A 23,327-nucleotide genomic window follows, 5' to 3' on the forward strand; every position below is an offset into this window, starting at 1 on the left:
TAGTGCACTTGTTGCAAGATGAGTACGTACTCTGATTACCCAGCCACCCGAGCAAAATCCACGCTTCTAACACGGAATGCTCGAACACGAGATTTCTTCGGGTCCGAGGTGGGGTCTTTATCCTGAGTTCGTCCAGGCTTGGGAATCGGGTGGCTCAACCGGTCAAAATTTCAAGGATCTTGGTAAGCCTCAGTGATGTAATCAAGTCATCGATCAAAAGCAGACAAATAAGTAAAGGAAAATGCTATAGTGCCAGTCTTATAAATGCCTGGGGGTGTGCTCTTCTGTAGTAAGAGGGGGGTGCAGCTTATTCCTCTCCCCCTACACACACAAGGGTGGAGGGATGGTTAAGCTGCACTATTTGGTCTATTTTGATTAAATGATAGGATTCAAAACAGAGAAATATGTATAGCGGCTGCATGATCTGAATCTTTGCGGAAAAGCGAACTCAACGCTTGCGGTGATTGCATAATGACGTCTGCCGCAAAAGCTACCTTCCGGTTTGGAAGTATTTGCTTTTCACAGTGCTTCTTGTGGTTATGGTAATTAAAGGTGTAAATTGCGAAACCTCTTTTATTGGAATAACAAAAGAATTCCGTTGGTTCAATGACCTTGAAGTTCTATGCTGTCTTTTCAGCACGTATAACTCTTTTACCCATGACAAAGACGTGCGACTTTGTTGTTTTTACAACACCTGCGATATCAAAAGTCGAGAAAAGTATATTGAAAGATTTTAAAACTGTTAACGACTGAAGAACTGGTTCAAATTCGCTTTCGCATCATCCGCGTCATTAGAGGCCTATTGACAATTATTCGTATTTAGGGAAAGTAAAACAAAACGTTTGTTTACTTTTAGCGCTGTCAATGATCTGATCTCGCACAAAGAAACCGACTAAAACGTCTTGATGTTTAAACAAGCTCGCAAGCGGTTAAGCCTTACGCATAAGGAGCCATCAATTGAGAGCGTGGATCCACCAAACAGATTCAGTGATTTCTATACAATGGAAGCTGACCAAGCTAATGGCCGAATGACATCCCCAGAGTAAGTTGCAATCATTTGCTTGTTATGTTCTCACATAAGGTTAAAATGTTTAAAAAAGTTTGTATAGTTAAGGTATTTTACAATGACAATTTGTTTGCTCTTTTAGCTACGTTAGAAACAGTTTATCCACCGCTTTGATTTGCTTCAAGACTGAGCGCTTTGTCTTGCACGCTTTTTCCTGACTTCAATGAAATGAATTGTTACGGTTGAGTTGACCAATATAGATGCCTTTGCTAAACCGATTCACTGTCGACATTGTACTCTCAGTGCAACGTTTAATTTCCATAGGATCTTAACTCACTTCTGTTCTTTTATAATATGTCAACCAATCTTTCTGTGTGGTAATGCTATTTACCGGTACTGGCTAGAGTTGTACTCATATGAAATTGAAAAGTTCATTGTCAGGTTTCGAGTCTTTTAACGCCTTTTGGAAAGAATTTGCTCTGGTTCAGCATTAGGAGGGCCATATTAAACTATGGAGCACTTTGTGTAAGCATTCTTGAAATGTCAATAGTCTAATCGTCTTCAGGAAATCTACCTATGCAAAGCAATAACTTCCAAAGAGTAAAAGTAATAGTTAGAAATACTGCGCCGGTTTGAAAATTAAAACAAGTGACTTGTCTTCAACACTGAGGATCCCAGTTTAAATCACCCAATACAAACTTGGCCTAAAAATGCCTGTCAGCGTCACTTGAAAACCCAGGAAATGGCACTTTCAGGAGTTAAAATTTAAAAAATTTCCCCTAAAGCATGAACCCAGTCCTTTATAACCTCGCGCCTTCGGTTGGAAAACGGTTACATTTTTTCCCTGGACTTTTCTGGATCTGTGCATGGAGTGTAAGTCAGGTGCCAAGCTCTGAACGTCTTTATTTTCTCTGCTGGTAACGAGGTTGCCCGAGGGGTGGATTGAATCTAGATGAGACCCTGGGACACTGCAAAATACTTCACGAATTGTGAGCTATTTTGTTTCGTGAAACATTTGATTTTCGTCTTCGGTACACTTTTTCCGCATCAAATATGGCTTCCCCTCGGGGAAAGGGATAACAGACACTTTGCAGGATATAAACAACAAACAACAAACAAAATCAACTTTATTCACATTCAAAATTTTCAAAATTGTTGTAAGTCACTGACAGGCTCCCGTTTTATCATGATAAAACTTATAAAGTGGTAATCAGCACAGCTACATTGGTTAGACTATTTAAGGGATTACTTATATTGTTTAAAGTGATAAAACCGTTAAAAATTCAGAATTTTTTAACGGTTTTCAGTTAAATGATAGAGATAGCTATTAAATCCTGTTTTGGAAAAGGTTGTCGCCAAAAAATAGAACATGACTTCATAACTGGGAGATCTGGAGAGTAACAGGGGGTTACAAAAATAATAATTTCTCCAAGATATTATTGATCTGTAAGTACACTTTGGACCAAAATTATAAGCAAGAAAAATATTTATGAATAAATTCATTTATTTGCCTCTAGGGCTTACTATTTGTGGTTGTCGGCACGAGAAATAAGTAACTATAGGAAACGATGCTTATTAAATTTGATGTTCAGTCGGATCATCATATGTCTAATTTAAAAATTATGTAAAAAAAAGTGCGATATGAAGAAGATTGAGAATCTGCATTTCAAAATTCAAAGTTTTCTATTAATTTGGGAGACAACAAAAGGCAAAGAATGGTGATATTCATATATTTAACAGCGTTTTTTTTACAATATTTTGACGATCTTTTGCCGTCTTGGAGTCCAACCGAGTTTAAAGTCCAAAATAATTATTAAAAACTGGACGAGAGATACGTATTTTTGAGTCTATATTATGGCAATTTTCTTGTTTTTTGAGATCCTCTTGGCATCAATGCGAACTACTTACGAATTCTATATTTGGATGATTTTTGCTCATGTTAATTTTGAGTGTTTACAGAACTCTGAGAAGTATTTCCTGAGCTACCGGCGTGGTTACCAAGACAAGGTTCAGAGCGAAGTGTGAATTTCACACAAAAGATGAACATCTCTGAGTAAACTTAGCCTCAAACGGATATTTATCGCCAAGAAATAGCACATTTATCGATGGGGTAAAGCTCTTTAAGACTGCAATGTAAGTATAATTGTAACGAGACCAGATTTTGATGTGTAATTAATGTGTTCTTCGGCAGGGAACAGCCGGTTTTCTCGACCCGAGCGCACGTCTTCCAGATCGACCCAGCCACGAAAAAAAGCTGGCTTCCTTGCTCCAAGCAGGCTGTTACTGTGTCTTTCTATTATGACCCGAACAAGGAAACACACCGTATCATATCCGTTGATGGCTCAAAGGTAGGGAAACGTCGTATTTCAAAAGATGTACTGCTTTCAAGCTGTGAGGGGCAACTTTATTCGTATCGCTTGATTTTCACTCTTTCGTGTTAATCCCCAAATGTTAATTTTGTCTGCATCGTTCAATAAGGCTTAAATCGTAGGCAAACATTTCTGCAGAGTGTTTTCCTACGGAAATCTTCGAAACGAAGTTTTCACCTCAAAACCGCCAATATTACGGCAATGTATCTGGTTCGTTTTTCCTGTTGGGCCATCTTCAATTAGCGTGTGTTTGGCTTCCAGCCAAAGTTTTAGCTGTAACATGGAAGGAAACTGCTATGTTTTGAACTCAAAATGTAGAATTTTGAACATAAATGTTTTATTCAGTCGAAATCCTTTTTACAATAATATTCTCTGCTCAAAATCGGTAATTGTTTCTGTAAAATCTAAAATCAGTTGAATGCACGCATTCCCACAGTGACCCGATATTGACAGCTCTTGAATTAGCAGGTTGAATAAGTGTTTGGGATTTTTGTACATCTCTTTTAAAAAATAGAACTACTGTAAAGCTTATCCGTCTGCAAATGTAGTATTGTTGATTTTTTTAAAATGGCGCTTTGTTTATGAATTAAACCTCTTTCAAGTCCCTCTAGAGATAATTTGCCAACCGAGAAGAATTTAATAATTTGTGTTCACCGAAGCGTTCCTCAAAACTATTCAAATTTATTCTTCTTAATATAGTTTTGAAAGTAAATTGTGAAGTTTTATTGTTCATAGATCCTTCCTGTAAGTGGCTTTCTTTTGATTTAGGTTGTTTAAATTCCATAAGATGATTAATTTTGGAGTTTAAATTTAAAGTTAAAAGTATTCATTGTCTTGACAACAATAATATTGTTTGTCTTATCAATCTAGTGTTTCTTTCTTTTGGCACATAGCTGCTGTTAACAACAGTTTTAACACATTCATCTTTGTGTGTTTGGATTTTTTTTCTCAGTAAACTCCTTTATTAAATTATATTATGTAAATTGGCATAATCTTGACCTATTTCAAAGGAATTTGTCATAACTTGTTAATCCAGGAATCCATCGAGGAAATTGCTTGCATACCTTGTTCTGTTTATTTGGTAAATAATACATCCCCTTTTGCAATTTTATAATTTTTCAAGGCTGTTTTTCATTCAGCTGTTTTAAAGTTGAGACTAGCGTCAACAAAGTAACTGGAAAACCAGGGCTGGGTTGTTCGAAAGCTGGTTAATACTTTTCCCTGATATTAACTGATCCTTTCATCTTTCAGGTCGCTAATAAATGTTTTTAAAAGTAGTGAGGACAGTTGGCTACCTAGCGTTTGACTAGGTAAACTGACTACTTTCCTTGTGGAGATGCTCCAAGCCCAGGAAGGGGGGGGGGGGGAGTGAAATATTGCGCTGATTTTTTGGTGGGGGTGTGTGGCTTGGATCTCCAAACTCTGACCCTATTTCATACCAAAATATGTAATTTCTTGGTACCCTTTTGCAGACCTGGCCTGTAAAATTCATACCCATAATTTTTCAGACTAAAGTGATTAAAATATATACCTTTTTAAGACCAAAATGGCTCAAAAGCCATACCTTTTGGTACTGTACCTACCGGTAGTTATATAACTTATTTAAGGGAGTACTTCCCTCCTCCAAGGCTTCCAAGATGGGTAAAGAGAGACAATTTGCAGTCAAAGTTTTAAATGAAAGGGAATAGCACAGCATTAAAGGCCAATTTCAATGTTGGCAGATGAATGGAAATGATTGGACAAACGGATGAATTAATGAATTAACTTTATGCAGAGTGGGGCAAAGGCAGAGCATTTGAACCATACGTAAAATTAAAGGAAAATTTTCATTTCCAAAATTATGCCCCGCTGCAGGGTTTTTGTGAATGGTCACTAAATATCAATGGGAATTTGTTAGAAAGGCCACTAAATGCTCAAATGCTAATGAGTGACATACAATTCCTGTAAAGTCAGGCCTCCCCAGGGCTCTGCAGTTTAACATTAGCATTATTTTATTCACGGTAGACCCATCAAACAAAGCTAATTTCCAATAGGGACATGTTACTAATAATACAGAAGTAACATTTGTTTAAAAAAAAAAATCTAACTAAAACTATGTCTTATGTAAAATTTATATACACCATTCTGTTGAGTAAGCTTTTGTAGGGAAGGACTGTTGGGATACGACTAAAAAGCTAGGCTTGTTGGGTTAGACATTTTAACACTTTTCAACATTTTTACCCTCTCTGACCTTCAGGCGATCATTAACAGTACTGTATTACCAAACATGACGTTCACCAAAACTTCACAAAAGTTTGGCCAGTGGTCTGATGCAAGGGCTAACACAGTGTTTGGATTGGGATTTCCTTCTGAGGCTGAACTGAATAAGGTTGGTATTTTATTGTTACTACTGACATTTTAGCAATTAGTTTAATGTGTAATCAGATCACAACAGAAAGCGTGAGATTAAGACTGAGCCAATACTAGTTATCAAATTCATCTGATACAAGTATGATAGTTCCCGATATTTGGCACATTTTCAATATCAATATTGCGATGTCATCACTCAAGGTTTAACCAAGGGGTCAGTATCTCAAAGTTCCGGAAGAGTTTTGACCTGAAATGTATTTTTTCTAGCCCAATGTGTTTCTTGATCTTGTAAACATTTTTCATTTTTCAGCTTTCAGGATGATTAGAAAATGAATTTTTGGAAGTAAACATTGTGCATGTAAAACAGATATTCAGCACCAAATTGTGTGGGAGTTGCCAGGCTACAAACAAGTGAAACATGTGTACACTGCTGGGCTGTGATACTTCATTCTTGTTCAAGCAAAGTACCAGCATCACATGTATAAATAGGAAAAAGTATTGATTACTGACAGTTAAATGATTGGAAACACAAAAATTACAACAACAAACAAATTTCCTAAAAATAAATAGTTGTTATGTGAGTAGTGTTGAAAGGTACATGAAACAACTGAAATGTTTCTCACAAGTATCATTAATGTAAATATTTTTCAGCAAAACCCCAAATGTCATCATTGATATTGAATATTTATTATAATTGTAATGTGATATTGACTAACTGTTGTTTGTGTATGTGAGACCATATGTACGCTGTTCAAACCAATTTACTTGGTGCAGAATAGTCATGATTTTCACTGTTAAGATCTGATGATAGCCCATTTTAGAGTGTTTAATAAGTGACAGGTCTGACCTTTGCGTGGAAACTCAGTTGACTTTGTTTTGATACAAACCTCAATACTTTTTATATGACATTATATTGTTCTTATGCTATTTTCTTTCATTTACGTATGAGATACACTCATGTTTGTATCAAAACAAAGTCAACCTGATCTCACTCTACTGAAAGGCCAGGTCACTAAGCACACAACAACAGGCTGTAAAGTATTATCATTTTTTGCTATTTTGTCATTACAAAATATTTGAGGAGTTTTGTAGGAATCATTACATTGTTTTGGTAATTGTCTCCCTGCAATGCTGTATACCATCCCATCCTTAGTTACAATGCTCATACTTTTTAAACAAAATGGGAAAATACAGTAATGCAATTTTTATGTATTTTTTTTAACTGAATTTCTCCCAGTTATTTGCATATTGTAGTCTCAGTTAATTAACTTGTTTTATAAAACAACAAGTATTGTTGTATTCATGAACTCATAGCCAGCTTGGTTTTGAAAATGGTCCTACTCAAATCATCCATTGGCAAGGGTGTAATGCGCATCATTTTTTGTCATTCAAATACCCCAAAGTCAGTAATAGAAAAAGATAACTTGGTCTGCCAGTCTTTTTTCCTTCTCCTCTTTCTCCTCTTTTCTTTTCCTCTCTCTTGTGTGTCATTTTGACAGTTCTTGAGGCCAAAAAAATGATCTCCTTTTCAAAAAATTGGCTAGTATGTATATAATGCATTTATTTTGGATTAAAAGAGGGTTAGGTATGTCCTCTTCTGATTTGTCTACTGGTGGGTAGTTTTTATTTCGCTGTGCCTTCTGGATTTCAGTTTGCTGATAAATTCAAAGAAGCCAAAGGCACCACTCGCACAGCTGGTAGCACAGGCAGTGGAACATCCTCTTCATCAGTGACTGGTGTGAATGTCACTACGAATGGTACGTCGTCAAGTGGAGCAGTGAATGGAGTAACAGAGTCACCCATCAGTACACCAAGCATTGGACACAAATCATCATCAGTGAAAAGCAACTCCTCTGCAAGCAGTGGAGAGGTAAGAGATAAAGGCTACTTCAAGGAGATTTTTTAGAGTGAAAAAATGGCGCTTTTTTGGTCTTTTAAATGATGGTTGCACACATTTACATTTAAAACTGACACTACAGTAAAACTGACACTACAGTAAAACTGACACTACAGTAAAACTGACACTACAGTAAAACTGACACTACAGTAAAACTGACACTACAGTAAAACTGACACTACCTGAGATAGTATAACTTATCACAGTAGGAAGCAACATTGACAGTCTGGTCCTCACAGTGTTAACTGGCATCCTCAACTGTTCCCAAGAAATATTTTCCCCTACTACCCCTTACCAATCTGGAAATGCAAATTTAGCTTCACACATTTCTTTAAATTGTTGACCTATGAGACTACACCCCTCCATTCCCCCTGGAAGTTCCAATCCCTTCAGTTGGGTGCTGGGGTATGGGCATTTTCTGGGATTATACAATTCAGGTTTTATTAGGATTAGAATCTATGGGGTTGTGCTATCACCAGCACTCCCCTGCATAAACTGTTGATACAGAGGTATGCCACATTCTCAAAGGCTTTTGAGCTGTTTTAATATGAAATTAGTCAATTTAGAGTTTTTCATTTTGGTCAGAAATTGAGTTTTCAGCGTATGACTTCTGTCCGAAATTGAGGATTGTTTCAGGGAACTACAAGAGCTAATCAATGTGCTTCTCTCACCTCCAAACATAGAAACATCATTTGACATGATACATGGCAATTTGTTGCTTCAAATACAATTGTAACCAAATATCACATCTGCAAATGGCTATGGACATGATGTATTATACTTTTCGGGCTAAACTAGGGTCAGGGTGTAGAGAACTGTGTCCATGTCCAATACACCTAACCAGACAATTCAACTCACTGGAAGTCCAGTCAGAAAATCATAACAGAAACAACAAGAACCTTTCTCATTCTCTTAAAGCGTGTGTTTGAGGTAACATTTGTGTAATGAATGAAAATGAACCTCTCTCAATTTGCCAACGTAACAACCAACATATATTTTTTCTTAGTCTCTTGTGACATCACTTCTGGTTTGTCCAATCGAATCCATCCTTAGATGATTCAACTTGTTTTGGGTGTATTGCACAACCCTTGAGAATTGGGGAGGAGTACAGTCCCCCCTCCCCCCCCCCCCCTCCCATCTCTCTCTCCCTTCCCAGTTGACAGCAGTATTGTGACTAACCAAATTATAGAACAATCATTGCCCAACTGCAGTTAGTCATATTCACATTCTCTGCTGGCCCTGAAATTGAGACCTCATTAGCTCCTAGGACAGTGAAAGATTTTCTTATGACATTTTATTAATATACTGCTTGAAATTCTTTTATTTGAACTTTCTTTCCTGTTAAAATTTGATAGAAATTTTGAATTGATATGTACTTCCTTTTTTTTTTTAGGTGCTAATTTCTTTATCATTGTTTATCACCTAATTATTCTCCTTTTACATTCTTAAAGCTACACTGTAAAGTGCCATAAGATTGGACTTTAGGATTTTGGTGCCATAGAAATCAATTATTATTATGTGCAATGTACGACATATGAATGCATATAAAGTTAGCCACAAAGGGTTACTGGAATTTAACACTAAAAAAGTTGAAAATGTCCTACAAGCACCCCCACCCAAAGATTAGTAGATTAGTACGGTGTACAGGCCTAAAATTTCTATTTTAAAAAAAATTGAAATATTAACACAAGGGTAAAACATAAAACTTATTATTATTATTATAATTATTATAATTATTATTTTCATTTCACTAACTTTTGGACTCGAAATATTCAAGCATGACATTTTTACCAACAGAGTGATGCATCACTTTGTGCATTGATTTAAATTGATTGTGTTCTTAACTAATGCTGTACTTAATTAGTAAGTGTTTGCCTCTGGCTATATATTTTGCCTCATTATTAGCACTCATCCTGTTAAATTTGACATTGACTGATCATTCAAGTGTTAGATAAAAAATGGCTTTTCACAAATCATTTGCAGATTGTGCCATTTGCAATAATATTATTTTTAACCACTTCAGTTGATCTAACATGCAAATCACTCTGCTTCAATAATCAACAGATCATTCTATTCAAGCATTTCAATATTTATAATGGCTGCATCCATCTTTAAGCCTGTTCAGTGAAAGCTGCTCAAAGGGAATATGATAAAAGTGAACAGAAAAATATCTGCCAGCATCATTTGCCAGCACAAGTAAATTTGCATTCTTCAAACATTCTTGTAGTCTCAGGGCTTCTGACCTTTCACGATAAAAATTGGCGAAATATCTCGACATTGATAGCAAATTGGGCCGCATTGCACGGCAGGAGAGGTCTATTGCGTGGCAAATTACGCAATCTTTCTTTGGTCTTATTTTCCCTTGTCACACATAATTATATGAAATTTTATACAGTGTATTGAGTGCCTAGTAAGTCTATCTGAATTTTAATGCAAAAGTTCAATGCAATGCAGTGCAGTGTGAGATAAAAAATGGCTTTTCACAAATCATTTGCAAATTATGCCATCGACAATAATTATTATTTTAACACTTTAGTTGATCTAACATGCAAATCACTCTGCTTCAATAATCAGCAGATCATTCTATTCAAGCGTTTCAATATTTATAATGGCTGCATCCATCTGTAAGCCGGTTCAGTGAAAGCTGAGGGAATATGGCAAAAGTGAACAGAAAAATATCTCTGCCAGCATCATTTAAAATGACAGTTCCATTGCCAGCACAAGTAAATTTGCATTCTTCAAACATTCTTGTAGACACCTTAATGTTCAGTCATCACAGACTGTTTAAATTAACATCTGAATAACTGTTTAAACATTTTCATTGTCAACTATTGCATTTTCCTTGAGTTTTGTTTATTACACCTTACATATACTTCAGCTACTTTACACTTAGTTTTAATTTATAGTTGTGGTTTGTAATTTAATATCTGATAATTTGTTAAGTGAGTACAGTATGTAAAGTGTAAGTACTATTACTGGTGAAAGTTGTGACCTTTATTCCATTGTGTTTTCCTTCAGATATTGAGTATCTAAAGGAAATGTGTGTAACTACGTATATCTTCTTACATAAGATTGATGAATTCTAGTCATCTGAATCCTCTAGTCAACTGTTTGAATTTTCTGCATAATTTTTTAAGAGAATTGACATTGTTGATAATTCTGGTACAAGTCATAAGTTTTTTTTATTATTTATTATTTTTTTTCATTTTGAAGCACTTAATTTTTAGGCTAAAACCACTCAACAAATGCACGTAGGCTGGCTGTCAATGGGATTTACCTCCTGTGTGCCTACTCGTGTCCTGAACTTTCTTTCCTATAATAGTTGTTTAATGAACACGGAATGTCCAGTGGTCTAGAATGGTTATCAAACTCCTTTGTGTTGGGATTTATGAAGCAAAATTCATTCCCAACAGCCAAAGTATCTTATTTTTGTTGTTGTTATTGTTACAGGAAGAAACAAAAGACAGCTCAGGGATCAGCCATAAAGTGATTGGAAACACAGAATCACACTTGAAATATGAAAATGATAGACTGAAAATGGCCCTAGCCCAGAGGTAAATTTATTTATTAATTATTTTTGAGCAAACTGCAGCTTATAGCCCACAGTTGGGGAATACTTCATGTGAGAAGGTGGTTGTTAATAACAGGTTAAAGGTTTGGTCACACTATGAGCCAAAGTGGCCCACATGGCTGTAACATGAAGCAACTAGGAGTACTGCCACACACCCCTCCTCCCCCTGGATGGGAGGCTACCCAATGACAGTGTTACTCCTAGCAGTATGTCGCCAGTATCAATTTATGTACGTGGGCTCAGAAGAGAAACAATGAGGAGTAAAAACACAACTATGCAGAGGCCAATGTGCAGTTCCAGGAAAAATCCATACCCACCCCATGGAAGGTCATTGGAAATTCCTTGGGGGAGGGGGGTTCTTAAAGGCAGAATTTTAGAAGCAAAGTATGAAGCTAAACTGGAATTTCCTGGGGGGAAGGGGGGTGCAAAACAAAAAACCTTCCGTGGGGGGAGTATGGATATTTTCTGGAACTGCACAATTTAACTTGAATCACCAATCCTCTGTTCTTTTGACCAAAAGTCCAATTGTATGTCTGAAGTGCTAACCACTACACCAGGTCACACCTCCACATAAAAACCACATCTGGAAGGGAAGAGGGTTAGAACTAGACATACAGGAGCTAGTGATTGGATTTTTATACTTCCAATAAAATTATCATTCCATTCATTTAAATTGTAGCTAGATTTCATTGGCATTACCAGCTTCTTGTTCATCAAACTGAATATTAAAATATACTTGTCTATTTTTTTCCAACAATTTGAATTCTGAAAGGAAATTTTTTTTCTATGATAAGGCAGATGTGTAGTTAAGTGGAATATTAATGCTTTGCTGCCATTTTGTGAAATTTGTAGCTCAGCTAATGCTAAAAAATGGGAGACAGAACTACAGACACTGAAGAACAACAATGCCAGATTAACAGCGGCTCTACAGGAGAGTACAGCAAATGTGGAGGAATGGAAGAAACAGCTAAATGCCTACAAGGAAGAAAATATCAAACTTAGGAAAAAGGTGGGTGCAGAAAAATGCTCTGTGTTCCGCAGTACGTACATGTATAGTAGACTGGAGTAAAAACAGTTCATAATGTCTGTAGGAGTTGTCAAGGAGATGAAACCAGTTTTGTCTCATGCAATGAAATGCCATGGACATCAAGGTTTCGATTGCCATTGGTCAACATTTACTGACGTTAAAAAGGGTAGCAAACATCACAGAGCTGGCCATGTGATTTGTGGTTTGTATAGAGAATTGGGAAGATTGAGTGACGAGCTGTCTAGCTTAGCTGAGGCTGCCATGTTAATGAAGCAAAAAGTTGGTTATTAACTGAAGTGTCTTTCACATAAAAAGAATAATAACTACATGAACCAATTTATTCAGGGGGGAAACCCAGGTGGTATCAAAAAAATAGTAACGCTAACATGGTTGTCTTTGGTTGTGCTGTGAACAGTCTTGCTAATGGGTTATTTTTCTTTCCTTCAAGGTCCAAGAACTAGAATCCTCAGATCAAGTAGCTGAGAAATTTAATGCTCTTCAACAAGAGAAGCTTACCCTGGATGGACGGATAATTCAACTTGAGAGTATGATTAGACAAAAGGATGAGGTCAGTGCCTTACCCCTGTGTGGTGGGGGTTATTGTGTTGTTACACTCCCCCACCCCCACCTCCCATCCTACCCACTCCAACCCTCTGGAATAAGCTTCATACTTTCCTTCACAAGTTTGGCTTTTGAGACTTCCTTCCCCTTGGGACGTATTGACAATGACCATCTTGGATGATGTTTGAATAACTAGAAAGATACATTTAATCTTTGTGTTGTCATTTGATTTGTTGAGGCTTGTGGTAGAGATGATCAGAGCTGATTGCTTATGTTCACTTGGGTCAGGTGTTAAGCTACAATATTGAAAAATGGGTTTCATCGGGAGCAAATTCAACACAACACTTAAAGAATTGAACTATTTCAACTTGACATTGTGGTTTCTCTTGACAGTTTGTCCTATGGACACTGGTCAGCATGTTTTTTCACAAACAACTATAATTTTAATTTTAAGTAGCAGATGTGTGACATCATGTTCACAGGCAGTTGTTCTTTGCCCAGCTCTTAAAAATAACCCCCGATAATTTTTGCATGTGCTAATGACAAGATTATTTTTCCCAGGACAATACTAATTTGAGGCAAGCAAATGCTGAACTCACAAATCAGAACCAGGTGAGCTGACATCTCTATATTTTCATATTTTGGCCCAGAAACATGAAACTGGCCAGTTCACATTCATGAAATCGAAATAAGTGAATCTTCTTATGTTGCATGTTAATAAATAATAATAATAATAATAATAATAATAATAATAATAATAATAATAAAATCACTTATAGACCGCTGTGTCCAGCGCTCTATAAGTGATGGTAAGTATTGTGCTTGTGGATGTAAATTAGACCAGATCTGGAAATCAAACACACAATTTTAAATTTACCTGTTTTGTTTTAAACATTGTTCTACCCTTTTTCACTCTTATGGAAAATATGACTAAGCTGTTGTAAATAGAAAATTTAATTCTATTCTAGTAACATCACAAATTGTCTGGTGGTGAGCCATTATCACCAATATTGCATAGGATAGAGTCGTTCTAATCAGTGCTCTCAAAACGTTTCGTAGCAAGAGGCAGTCTAGGGATTCAGAGTGACGTAAATGGTAGATAATGGAAGAGTTCAGAGAGCATAACTATCTTTGTCAAATTTACGGTCATTTTTGCCCTGATTATCCTCACTTTTTGCATTTGGTAATATACATTTATTACTAAAACATTGCCCTGTATCTGTTTTGCCTGTTTTGGTTGCCCTTTTTTGAAAAAGACACTTAGTATCCTTTGTAAATGAGGACAAAGAGGGCAGTGAAGCAGCACAAGTTATAAGGGTTTGATGGAGAAAAATACAGGACTATATGTTAAGAGGATAATTTTAGGCCACATGCAAAGAAAATCAGGCAAGTCTGAGCAAAAATGAAAACCAACATAAAATCTGACATAAGATGTCCTCAGCCATGTTACCTTCTTGGTGCACCTGTCTGAACATTGTTATCTTTTTAGACTCTGCAAGTGGAAAGTGAAAGAATGCAGTTGAAAGTGCAGGAGCTGATGTCACAGATAAGTGAGTCAGCCTTGGATGAAACTCGTGTCAAAGAACTGAGTGATCTCCAACAGGAGCTGGCTGGAAAGATTGATGAGATGAATTCACTCAGCTTAAGATTGGCTGCAAGCTTGCAATGCAAGCCCGCTGAATTAGAAAGCAGCTAAAATGGTGCATTTATTAACATCTAACTTCAATTTGAAGCTTTCAATTGCAGCAACTGAGAGAAGATTTAATTTATTTATAGATAAAGAATACAAAAATTCATTATAAATGATTTGTGGTTAATGACATAGCGTCCAGTCAAGCAATAATTAAAATATTGCAATGTGGTATTTTATAGAAAATTTATATTATGCCACCAAGTCATAAAAATGTGGTCATATTCACCTTTAAAGTTCCAACATCAATTTGTGTATTCTCCTAATTGTCTTCCTTATATTTCTTATGAAAGTGGTTTAGGAGAATTTGCTTAGACATCAAGACATTTAATTTTTGGTGATTATTTCCTTTTTCTTGTGACCTAAATGTTTGAACAAGCAGTGATCGCAAGTAGAAATCCCATTTATATGGTAGTCGTTGTTAAGGCATGAGGATGGTGTCTGCTAATACAGATGGTGGTATTGTTGTGCAATTATGGCTGTGTGGGAAGAGTAGATCTTAGCAAGGGCTATTTGAATCCAAAACGGAAAATTGTGGGTAACCATTCATATTTCTCAAATTGAAGCTTAATTTGTGGTGAGCTGCACTGTTTGCAACGTTTTACATTTTTGGTCGAGAGGACAAAAGGACGAAAAACAAAACAATAAAGCTGCAGGTTAACAGGGTCCAGTGAAAAGGTCTACTGCTTAATTACCTTTGAAAAATCGGTGGTTGAGCCCCAGTTTTCTTTTTAGCCCTTGTTAAAGACCTGCTTTTCCTGTATAGTCATAAACCACACAAAAATAGCTTTGTATTACTTATGCACAGTCCTTAGACTCCTTAAGGAATTTGAGTTGCTCAGACCATCCCGAAATGGGTTAATGTTTGTGTAGTAACAAAAGGATACACTGTCCTTAAACGGTATCAACTAAGGTATTTTTGATAACAAAATAATAAAAGTTTATGTGCAGTTATGAGTGGCTGCAAATTAGAGTTACACTGTACTAGAAAACTGTTTTATTATCCAGTCTAAAAATCAGGGGTACCCAACGTTCATTTCGGTAGATATCTGTTCGGAAGGTACAGCTGACAATGTAAGCCTTAACCCTAAGCCGAAACCTTAATCACCTCAGAAATTCGGATTTGGTTTTAAAGAAAATCTAAAGTCTTCTTTGTCAAAATGACAGCTCAGAATTTCGTAACACTTGAAAACTAATTGCTTTTATTTTCGGTGGGGCCAAAGTCTTGATAACAATGCAAATCAAGGTCTCCTAACATTTTAGTGAAGCCAACAACAGCTCGTAAAATGCCAAGTGTGGTGCTGTATTTATCAAACGGGCAATAACGACACAACTGAAATAATGGAGCTTTGAGGTTTTAGGGATATTTATTCCCCCTCCCGCCTCTCCTTTTTTTTTTTTTTTTTTTATCTTGGATCAGTTTCTCCAATATACCAAGTAAATAATAATCAAACGTGTAATCAAACTTAAACCCAATCTCAGTTTTTTAAAAAAAAAACAGATGATTTGTGTAAATTGAAGAGATGAAAGTGATGCTATAATAAGAAGGCTTAGTGGTTTATATATTCTTACATCTTTACAGAAATGAGGTGACATTTTGGTTATTCGTGTACTTTTTACACGTTATATTTTGGTCATAACAGTAGGGTGGTTTTCTTAAACCTTTGTCATTAGATGCCTTAGTTATAAATTAGAAGGATTTTCTTCCTTGTAAACAAAAATCAGTCATAGACTGTACAATAATTGTACAATTGTCATGTAATATATCGTGTGAAGTGTGATGGGTGCCTTATTTTAAAAAGAGAGTGATTTCAGGAAGCAAAATTTTACTAAATTGATAAGGACAACAATAGATTAGGATTTGTAAAATGTCCAATACTGTATATAATGTACAACTCAAGTTACTCAACTTTAATATATTATTAAATGCATTTGTTTGGTGCAATATAAACTTTGTTGTTAGTGGTGACTGTAATTTAACATCTACTGATGCCGAACTGAGGGCATTTCCTTTTAGTCCAAAGTTTTTTAAGAAACTGGAAAATTCTGGACTAGGGAGATCGGTCTGCTCAGTTTGTAAAGAAGTAAAATTAAAGGGAAACTCTGCCCGCATAGAAAATCAGCAATTTATGAGGGTATCAATGGGGTCAGCTGACTCGCGTATAAACGCGTTTCCTTGCTAACGGAAGCGTTTAAATAACAAAATAGTAACTGATACTGTATAGAAGAAAGTTTGGTGGGGGGGGGGGGGGGGGGGGTTAGGCTATTTGGAACATAGAAAGACTCGGACCAATGCCGGCCAATATTAACTGTCACTTAGACCCCGTCCACACGTATCCGGATATTTTTGAATCCGCAACAATGTTATCGGATTCAAAAATTTCCACTCTGGAGAGCGGATTCAAAAATTTCCGGATTCGCTTGCGAATTCGCCGGATGCGTGTGGACGATAGCCGTATCCGGAAAGAAAAAGTTGCGGATTCAAAAATATCCGGATACGTGTGGACGGGGTCTTAGTTTTGTGATTAATACAAGGAAAAATCTCAGGAAGAAACAATTTTAAAAACTGTTTTGTTAATATTTGCAATGTGTTAAGTCTGACTTCTAGCTTTTCTTTCGTTTTTCGTCTATAATTAGCGAGCAAATGCATATGTTGTTTCCTAGTATAAAATAACAGCGTCATACTCGTTAAGTGACGGACTGTATATAAAAAAAATTGCACCGATCTTTTGTTCTGTCATTCTGTTTTGTCCAGTTTTCCTTTCTTGCTGTTTTCTTGTACTGAAGGAGAAGGTCGTTCTTTCAAAACAATGATATTTGTAGTATGGTTCATTATGCTCTACAGAGCTTGAAGTAGTTCTTATACTAAGCAAAGCAATTCTAATGATCCACAAGAAACGCGCATCCAAAACATCGGCGATTGCAACAGCGTTTTGATAATCCGCCTGAAGGGTAAAAAAGACCTGGATTTAATATTTGCTTGGTACGTCGATTTAACGGGTGTGACGTTGTTGTATGATTTTGTGAAAATGAAAACTACAGCTTGTCGAGTACGACACCCAAATTGAAACAATTGAAAATCATACGACAATCGTAGATGCGGACATTAAGGCTTACTGAAGCAACTGCTTAGATAAGCTAAGAGGATTCCCTTTGTAAGCATATGTTTGAAATGTAGGCGTGATAAATTACATCCTGTTTGCCATACGGAAGCAGTGTCCATACCTGTAAAACAGTCATGTGATGCTGCAGGCCAACGAAATAGTAACTTGCCTTGTCTGTCTGTCTTACTGCAACGTTTACGTTTTTAGCTCATATTAGTGTTCTTTTATTGGCTTTGAGTACTTTTCGTTCAATTTCGGCGCTTTCCTGAAGTCTTGGGGAAATCCAGAAATTAAAGATGGCGGATCCAAGATAGCCTCCATTTGGCAACCATTACGTGATTACCACATCATATGGCGTCATCACTTCCCGTTGCGGACCTCAAAGGAGACTTCTTTGAACGTCCTATCTATCCTCCAAGCCGGTCACATTGTCATAACTTTAATTACGAAGTTATGGAGGCTCCAAAAGGCGGGAAAAAGCCCGGTCTAGCAGTAGCGTTAGATGGTAGGGCCTCACGAATCTTGCTCCTGACTCCAAAACAGTACTTATACCCCTCCAGCTAATCTCCATCATGAAAAACAAAAAAGATTGAATGGAGGTAAAGCTTAAGATTATAGGATATGTCTTTAAGTTGCCAATGTGCGCATGCGACAACTGAAGGGCTAAGAGAATATAAAATTCTTATGTAAAACTGATTTTAGACTGATTTTTCGTTTTGCTCAAAAGTGTGAATTTTTACATGTGGCTTCAATTTAGTCAGAAAACATTGCTCTCTCTTTTATCACTGGTTACAAGGTTACTGATATTGAGCCAGCGAAATTCAACATAAGACAGTTATGCTCTTAGCACTTCAATTCATGATTACTTTGCAGGGTGGAGAGGGTGGGGCATATTTTCAATGAGGCTTAGGTGCGGATGAGAAGGCAAACGTGTGTCGGGGAATTAATGTCCAATCATTCTGCTCCTTTAGATAGAACAATTGGGCGGGGGGGGGGGGGTCTTAATTTTTTGCCGTGAAATCAAAATTGTTCAGACAAGCTCAAGACTGGTTACCATGCAGGAGAATTACGTAGTTGTGTATTTTAATTAAGTTTTGTAAATATTTAAAGCATTAGCTTCTGAATCTGGCCCCAAGAGCCACAATTGGATTTGCTTTGATACGTCTTATTCTATTTCGTGCACAAAAGAAACTGCATGATCTTTTTGTCAAATCAAAGTAAAGCAGTGCAAGAGAGGATCAAGGGGTACCCCTTGATCCTCTCTTGATCAGTGTTAGAAGTGACAACTGTTGAGAATTTTTTTCCAGAAGTATTTCACTTTCAAAAACGAAATTAAATTGCGCCTGTGAGAGGGAGAACCAATATTTCCGTAATTAATATATATCTATACCCTGGTTTGAGGCGCCTTCAGGAATGGTCGCCATTTTGATACGCCGGCGTTTGGCACGACGAAGCAAATTAATTCATTAATTAAGGCATGTGTTCTTGTCAAAATTCGCACTGGTGCCGTTTTTTGCAGTTGTTGATTGGGTCCAGCATCTAATGCATATTCATTATTCTACATTTCGCGTCAGAGCAACGAACTTGCGGACAAGTGAAGACGTGTGAGGACGAACTCTGCGCTTGAAAATGTACTGAAATGGAAGCAAGAGGACTTGGCTGCAAACAAACAAATAGATATGGTAAGTACATCTCTTGTGGGTATATATTTTCATAGGACTTCAGCCCACAAACTTTTGAACTCTCAGTAAGCGAGCAGGACCTGGAATTATTTTGGTCTGCTAGCTTGAACAGATTCAGTTCAACGTATTTTCCGAAGTACAATAATAGCATAATTCGCGAACGTACAATTTCAGTTGCTATCACACAAAATTCTATCCTGAGAAAGAGAAGGAAAGAAAGGAAAAGGCTGCCAGGAAGTTGGTTTTGTTCACCGTTCAATGTTCAAGCGATTCCGGATCAACTTGTTCGAAACACTGAGCACGTGCTTTGACGTAGCACCTTTGGTCCTTTCACGGGCTTTGTTGCGATGAAAATATTTCGTATTAAAGTTTCTCTGACGTTCTGAAGTTTGAAAATGTACTCCAGTTATACTTCCTTGAGCTAATTTAAAGCCTTCAATGAAAATTTAGTTGTCAAATTCAATTTACCTCTAGAGGTAAACCAAGTAATCTCTACAGCTAGGAAGGAAAGGATCCCTTTAAACCTTAGCATTAATGGGTGTACTTTATATTTTCTGAAAAAATAGCTCATGAGTTTTTTTTTTATTTCTTTCTTAAAGGTGAAGTCGTCAGAGGAAAGAACAATGGACAAGAAGACGAAAAGAATCACAGAACAAAGGATGGACTGCAGGAAACTGAGGGGATTGAAGATAAGCTAAGAAAATTGATTGTTTTATTTTGCTAAAAAAATACCTCTGATGGACGATCTTATATGACAAAGCTATAAAGAAAGTTTTTGGGAAATGACACCGTAAAATCTTGTTTTTATATTGATCACCAACCGGGAGGTTCAAGACCTCTGAAGCAAATTGATGTCATATTCTCGTGTAGTTGAGCCAAAATTCTTCAGCTCGAAAAGTTTACAGATTCTTTCTTGTTGTTATTGTTGTTAAACCATTCAAAGTGCAGGTTGCGTTTCTTGTTTTTGTCCAAATATACTAGCAATCGTCCATTAAGAGATATTTTTACATTGAGAACACTTAATTAACGTCAACTTCGAGCGATCTTGTACATTCACATGTTTTTTCGTTTGATCGGTTGAATTTACATTCTTCCTAAATTTTCTACATTTCATAGTACTTGAAACTTCGATGAATCTTTCATCTTATTTATCTTGGCTGATCTTTAAGTTGACAACGAAATTCCTATAAGTAAGACGGCGATCGCTCAAAGTTGGGTTGTTTATCGGATAGTTATATTACAAGGTTTAACTGCCAGATGCCATGGTTACGGAAACGAAAATGTTATTGTCATATCGAAAGTAACAGGATAAAACTTTTCAAAACAGATATACTAAATCGCGTTAAAAATGCTGTCTGTTAATGATTAAAAAGATTTATCAAGGGGTGAGGGCTATCGAGGGGTGAGGGCTGGGTGGTAGGCGGCACCCCTCCCCTTGAATGAAATGAAGGATAGTAATGTGAATGATGCGACTCAAAATTCATCAAAGAGGATTAAGAACAACGAAAACGACAAGAAGTGGAAAAACTTGAGAGTGACACTGACAAAATACTAGCACCTATTTTTCCGGTCTTGCTATCAAAATCAAAAGGTTTTTTCTCCCATTTAAACAACAACAAAATTTGGCTACTAAACTCCACTACGGTGAAAAAACGATTACCGGCATCTCTTGGCTGATTGAATAATTCGTGTCACAAACGTTTTGTGGAATTTAAGATACATTGATTAGGGATGCGGTGGAGGTGTGGGTGGGCTACCCAATTTAAATAGGGTTTTCAAGCCTGTTCTCAATTTGGCTGGTTATATTTGGTTTTTGTCTCGCTGTACTTTTAAAAACTGGATTATCTAGATTTGGGGTAATCAAGAGTGTACAAAGTCCTTATGAGTTTTGTCGCAGAGATTTTGTGTGACCGTTGGTTTCAAATTTTAAAAGAGCTTTAGGGGAAGAAGACAACGAATGTATAAGCGTTGGAAATATTTCTTCTGTTTTTGATGTTTTCTCACGGCGTGGCTCTCAAAATTAGCTATGAGTCATAAAAGACCATTCGACCATTAGACATGGCACCTGGCAGTTGCACCTTGTAAGTTTTTGTAGTTGTCAAGGGAACATAAGGCTCCAAAATGAATCCTTACTCCAAAGAAAAGGGCTGTATTACCAAATTGTCAGAGCACACGAGCATTTCTTCCTACATTTCACATTGTACAAATTACCTTGTGAGAAATTAATTGAAGCGATTTAACCAAATCGTTTTATTATTATTATTATTATTATTATTATTATTATTATTATTATTATTATTATTATTATTATTATTATTATTCTAAACAAAGTCTTTCGGGGGAAGGGGACAAAAAATTAAAAGCTTGTTTAATCCCTTATGTTCTCTTGACATATTATATCAGATGTAAACTAGTGTCTGGTTGAAGTAGTGTTTACAAAGCCGCTTTAAAACGTCTTCGGCAGTCGAATTAGGTGGAAAAACAGTTAAAGGCTGCAAAAGACTATTGGAAAAAAGTGCTATATTTCCGTGAAAAAAAAAATTCAGCCAATTGGAACTCAGTTAGGGAGCATCTAGTAATTCAATTCTTTGAAAATGGGCCTTATGCCGTTCACCATTTTGTTCTTTTAAGTACTATGATTTGACAGGAAGGCTAAGGACAAAATTTAATTCGAAACAAACTTGACTTTAACACTAGTAGAATACAAGATTATGCATTCATATGTGTTTATTTCCTCGAATCATGTATTTTAAATTTTCAAAAGATATATCTTACGGCTGGTCAATTGCAATAGAATCTCTCAACTTGTCTTTGAAGTTTTCATGTATGCGAAATCTTGAATTTTTTTCAAAAGTTCGGAAAAAGAAACTTATTTGCTAACTTGGTTTGTTGACAGCAATCGTTTTATTTCTCGGCATAAATTCCCCTGCATGGGAGAGTCAAAACTTGCCATTGAATGATAACTGCAAGTCAATTTTTAATAGTTCGTTTTCGTTTATTTGAATATTTACTACTTCTATTCATAAAAAACTTTACAATATTCAGAAAATACCAAAACTTCATTTGAAGGAAGCGAGGTCCTACTTCAGAAATGTTTTTCAAAACTATTAAATTTAGTTTGTATCAGCTATTTTCTGGTATCGTAGTGAGATTTGTATTTTTTCCTACCTAAAACACTTTTGTGAATTTCTAAAAAAGGTTGTTCGTTGGAATCACTCCGCTGATATAGCAAGGAGTGTGTAAAAAGTTATTAAAAATATCTTCTCTTTTGAAATTCCAATTTGAAATAAGAAGCAAAATGAGAAATCATGTGAGTGAAAATGAGAACTTTACACAAAAAAAAAAAAAACAATGAACCTTTCGGTCGCATGTAAGGAACTTTTTGATGTTCGAAAGAAGCAGATTTGAGTAATTTTTTTTTTGGTCTTCTATTACTTCTGACAAATCATAGTACTTCTAACAAATTATGATAAACAAACATCATTCGACTGGCAGATTAGAATTGCATGCAAAAAATTTTTTTGCGTTCAGGCGTTGGCTCGATCTCTCAGTGTAGTTTATGTTTTAAGGCTTAAATTGTTTGCATTATCTCAACCAGACATTAGTTTTAGTAGATTACTGGATATTTAAGACCTTGTTTAACCGTTATATAGTGTTGCACTGGACAAGGGGAATGAGTGAAAGCTCAAACTTCTAACTTTCAATAAGAATTGGCAAAGAAACGAAAGGTAATAGACAAAAGGAAATTGCGACAAATAAAAAGAATCACTAAGGAGCAGCAGCGTTGAAATTGGAAGAACATTGGCTGAAACTAAAGAGATCTAAAGAGGGGGTAGTATTCTTCTGATAGTTGAAAAGAAATTGCTAAAACGCAAGATTTACCAAACTTACAGGCAAGGTATCCGTCATCTCGATCAGTGAAATTAAATAACCAGAATTACATATTGTTTGCAGAGGACCATTTTTTCAATATTTTGACCAAAGAGAATTTGAAAAAGAGGAATGAATTCAACTATTGACAGTGAAAAAATTCGTTAGCGATCACAAAAGTAAAATCTCAGAAAAAAAAAA

At 36.2% G+C, this 23,327-nt stretch overlaps 1 protein-coding gene and 1 long non-coding RNA gene across 3 annotated transcripts; both read left to right on the forward strand.

Annotated features, from left to right (window-relative positions):
- Window positions 1-653: 653 nt before the first annotated feature.
- Window positions 654-16,419, forward strand: LOC146468328 (homer protein homolog 1-like). 2 transcript variants are annotated; one of them, XM_085124970.1, is made up of 9 exons: window positions 654-1,042; window positions 3,198-3,354; window positions 5,612-5,743; window positions 7,376-7,594; window positions 11,072-11,175; window positions 12,045-12,201; window positions 12,668-12,787; window positions 13,342-13,392; window positions 14,270-16,419. In XM_085124970.1, the coding sequence occupies exons 1-9, from the start codon at window positions 906-908 to the stop codon at window positions 14,474-14,476; spliced, it is 1,284 nt and encodes a 427-aa protein (XP_084981096.1). In that variant the 5' UTR covers window positions 654-905; the 3' UTR covers window positions 14,477-16,419. The 2 variants fall into 2 exon arrangements, with proteins under 2 accessions (XP_084981096.1, XP_084981097.1); XM_085124971.1 differs by lacking the exon at window positions 654-1,042 and adding an exon at window positions 2,891-3,116.
- A 2,626-nt stretch (window positions 16,420-19,045) lies between these two features.
- On the forward strand, window positions 19,046-21,531 carry LOC146468329 (uncharacterized). Its single transcript, XR_014867559.1, has 2 exons — window positions 19,046-19,256; window positions 19,856-21,531. It is a non-coding gene; the product is annotated as an uncharacterized LOC146468329 (long non-coding RNA).
- The last annotated feature ends 1,796 nt before the right edge of the window (window positions 21,532-23,327 follow it).

This window comes from Pavona decussata, unplaced genomic scaffold (assembly GCF_977016875.1).
Source record: "Pavona decussata unplaced genomic scaffold, jaPavDecu1.1 SCAFFOLD_133, whole genome shotgun sequence".
NCBI classification, from domain to species: Eukaryota; Metazoa; Cnidaria; class Anthozoa; order Scleractinia; family Agariciidae; genus Pavona; species Pavona decussata.

Excerpts from the sequence above, each read along its gene's own strand:
- LOC146468328 (XM_085124970.1), top strand. The coding sequence starts at position 906 with ATGTTTAAACAAGCTCGCAAGCGGTTAAGCCTTACGCATAAGGAGCCA. Across the intron at positions 7,595-11,071 it reads CCTCTGCAAGCAGTGGAGAG|GAAGAAACAAAAGACAGCTC; the intron begins GTAAGAGATAAA and ends TTATTGTTACAG. Across the intron at positions 12,202-12,667 it reads ATATCAAACTTAGGAAAAAG|GTCCAAGAACTAGAATCCTC; the intron begins GTGGGTGCAGAA and ends CTTTCCTTCAAG.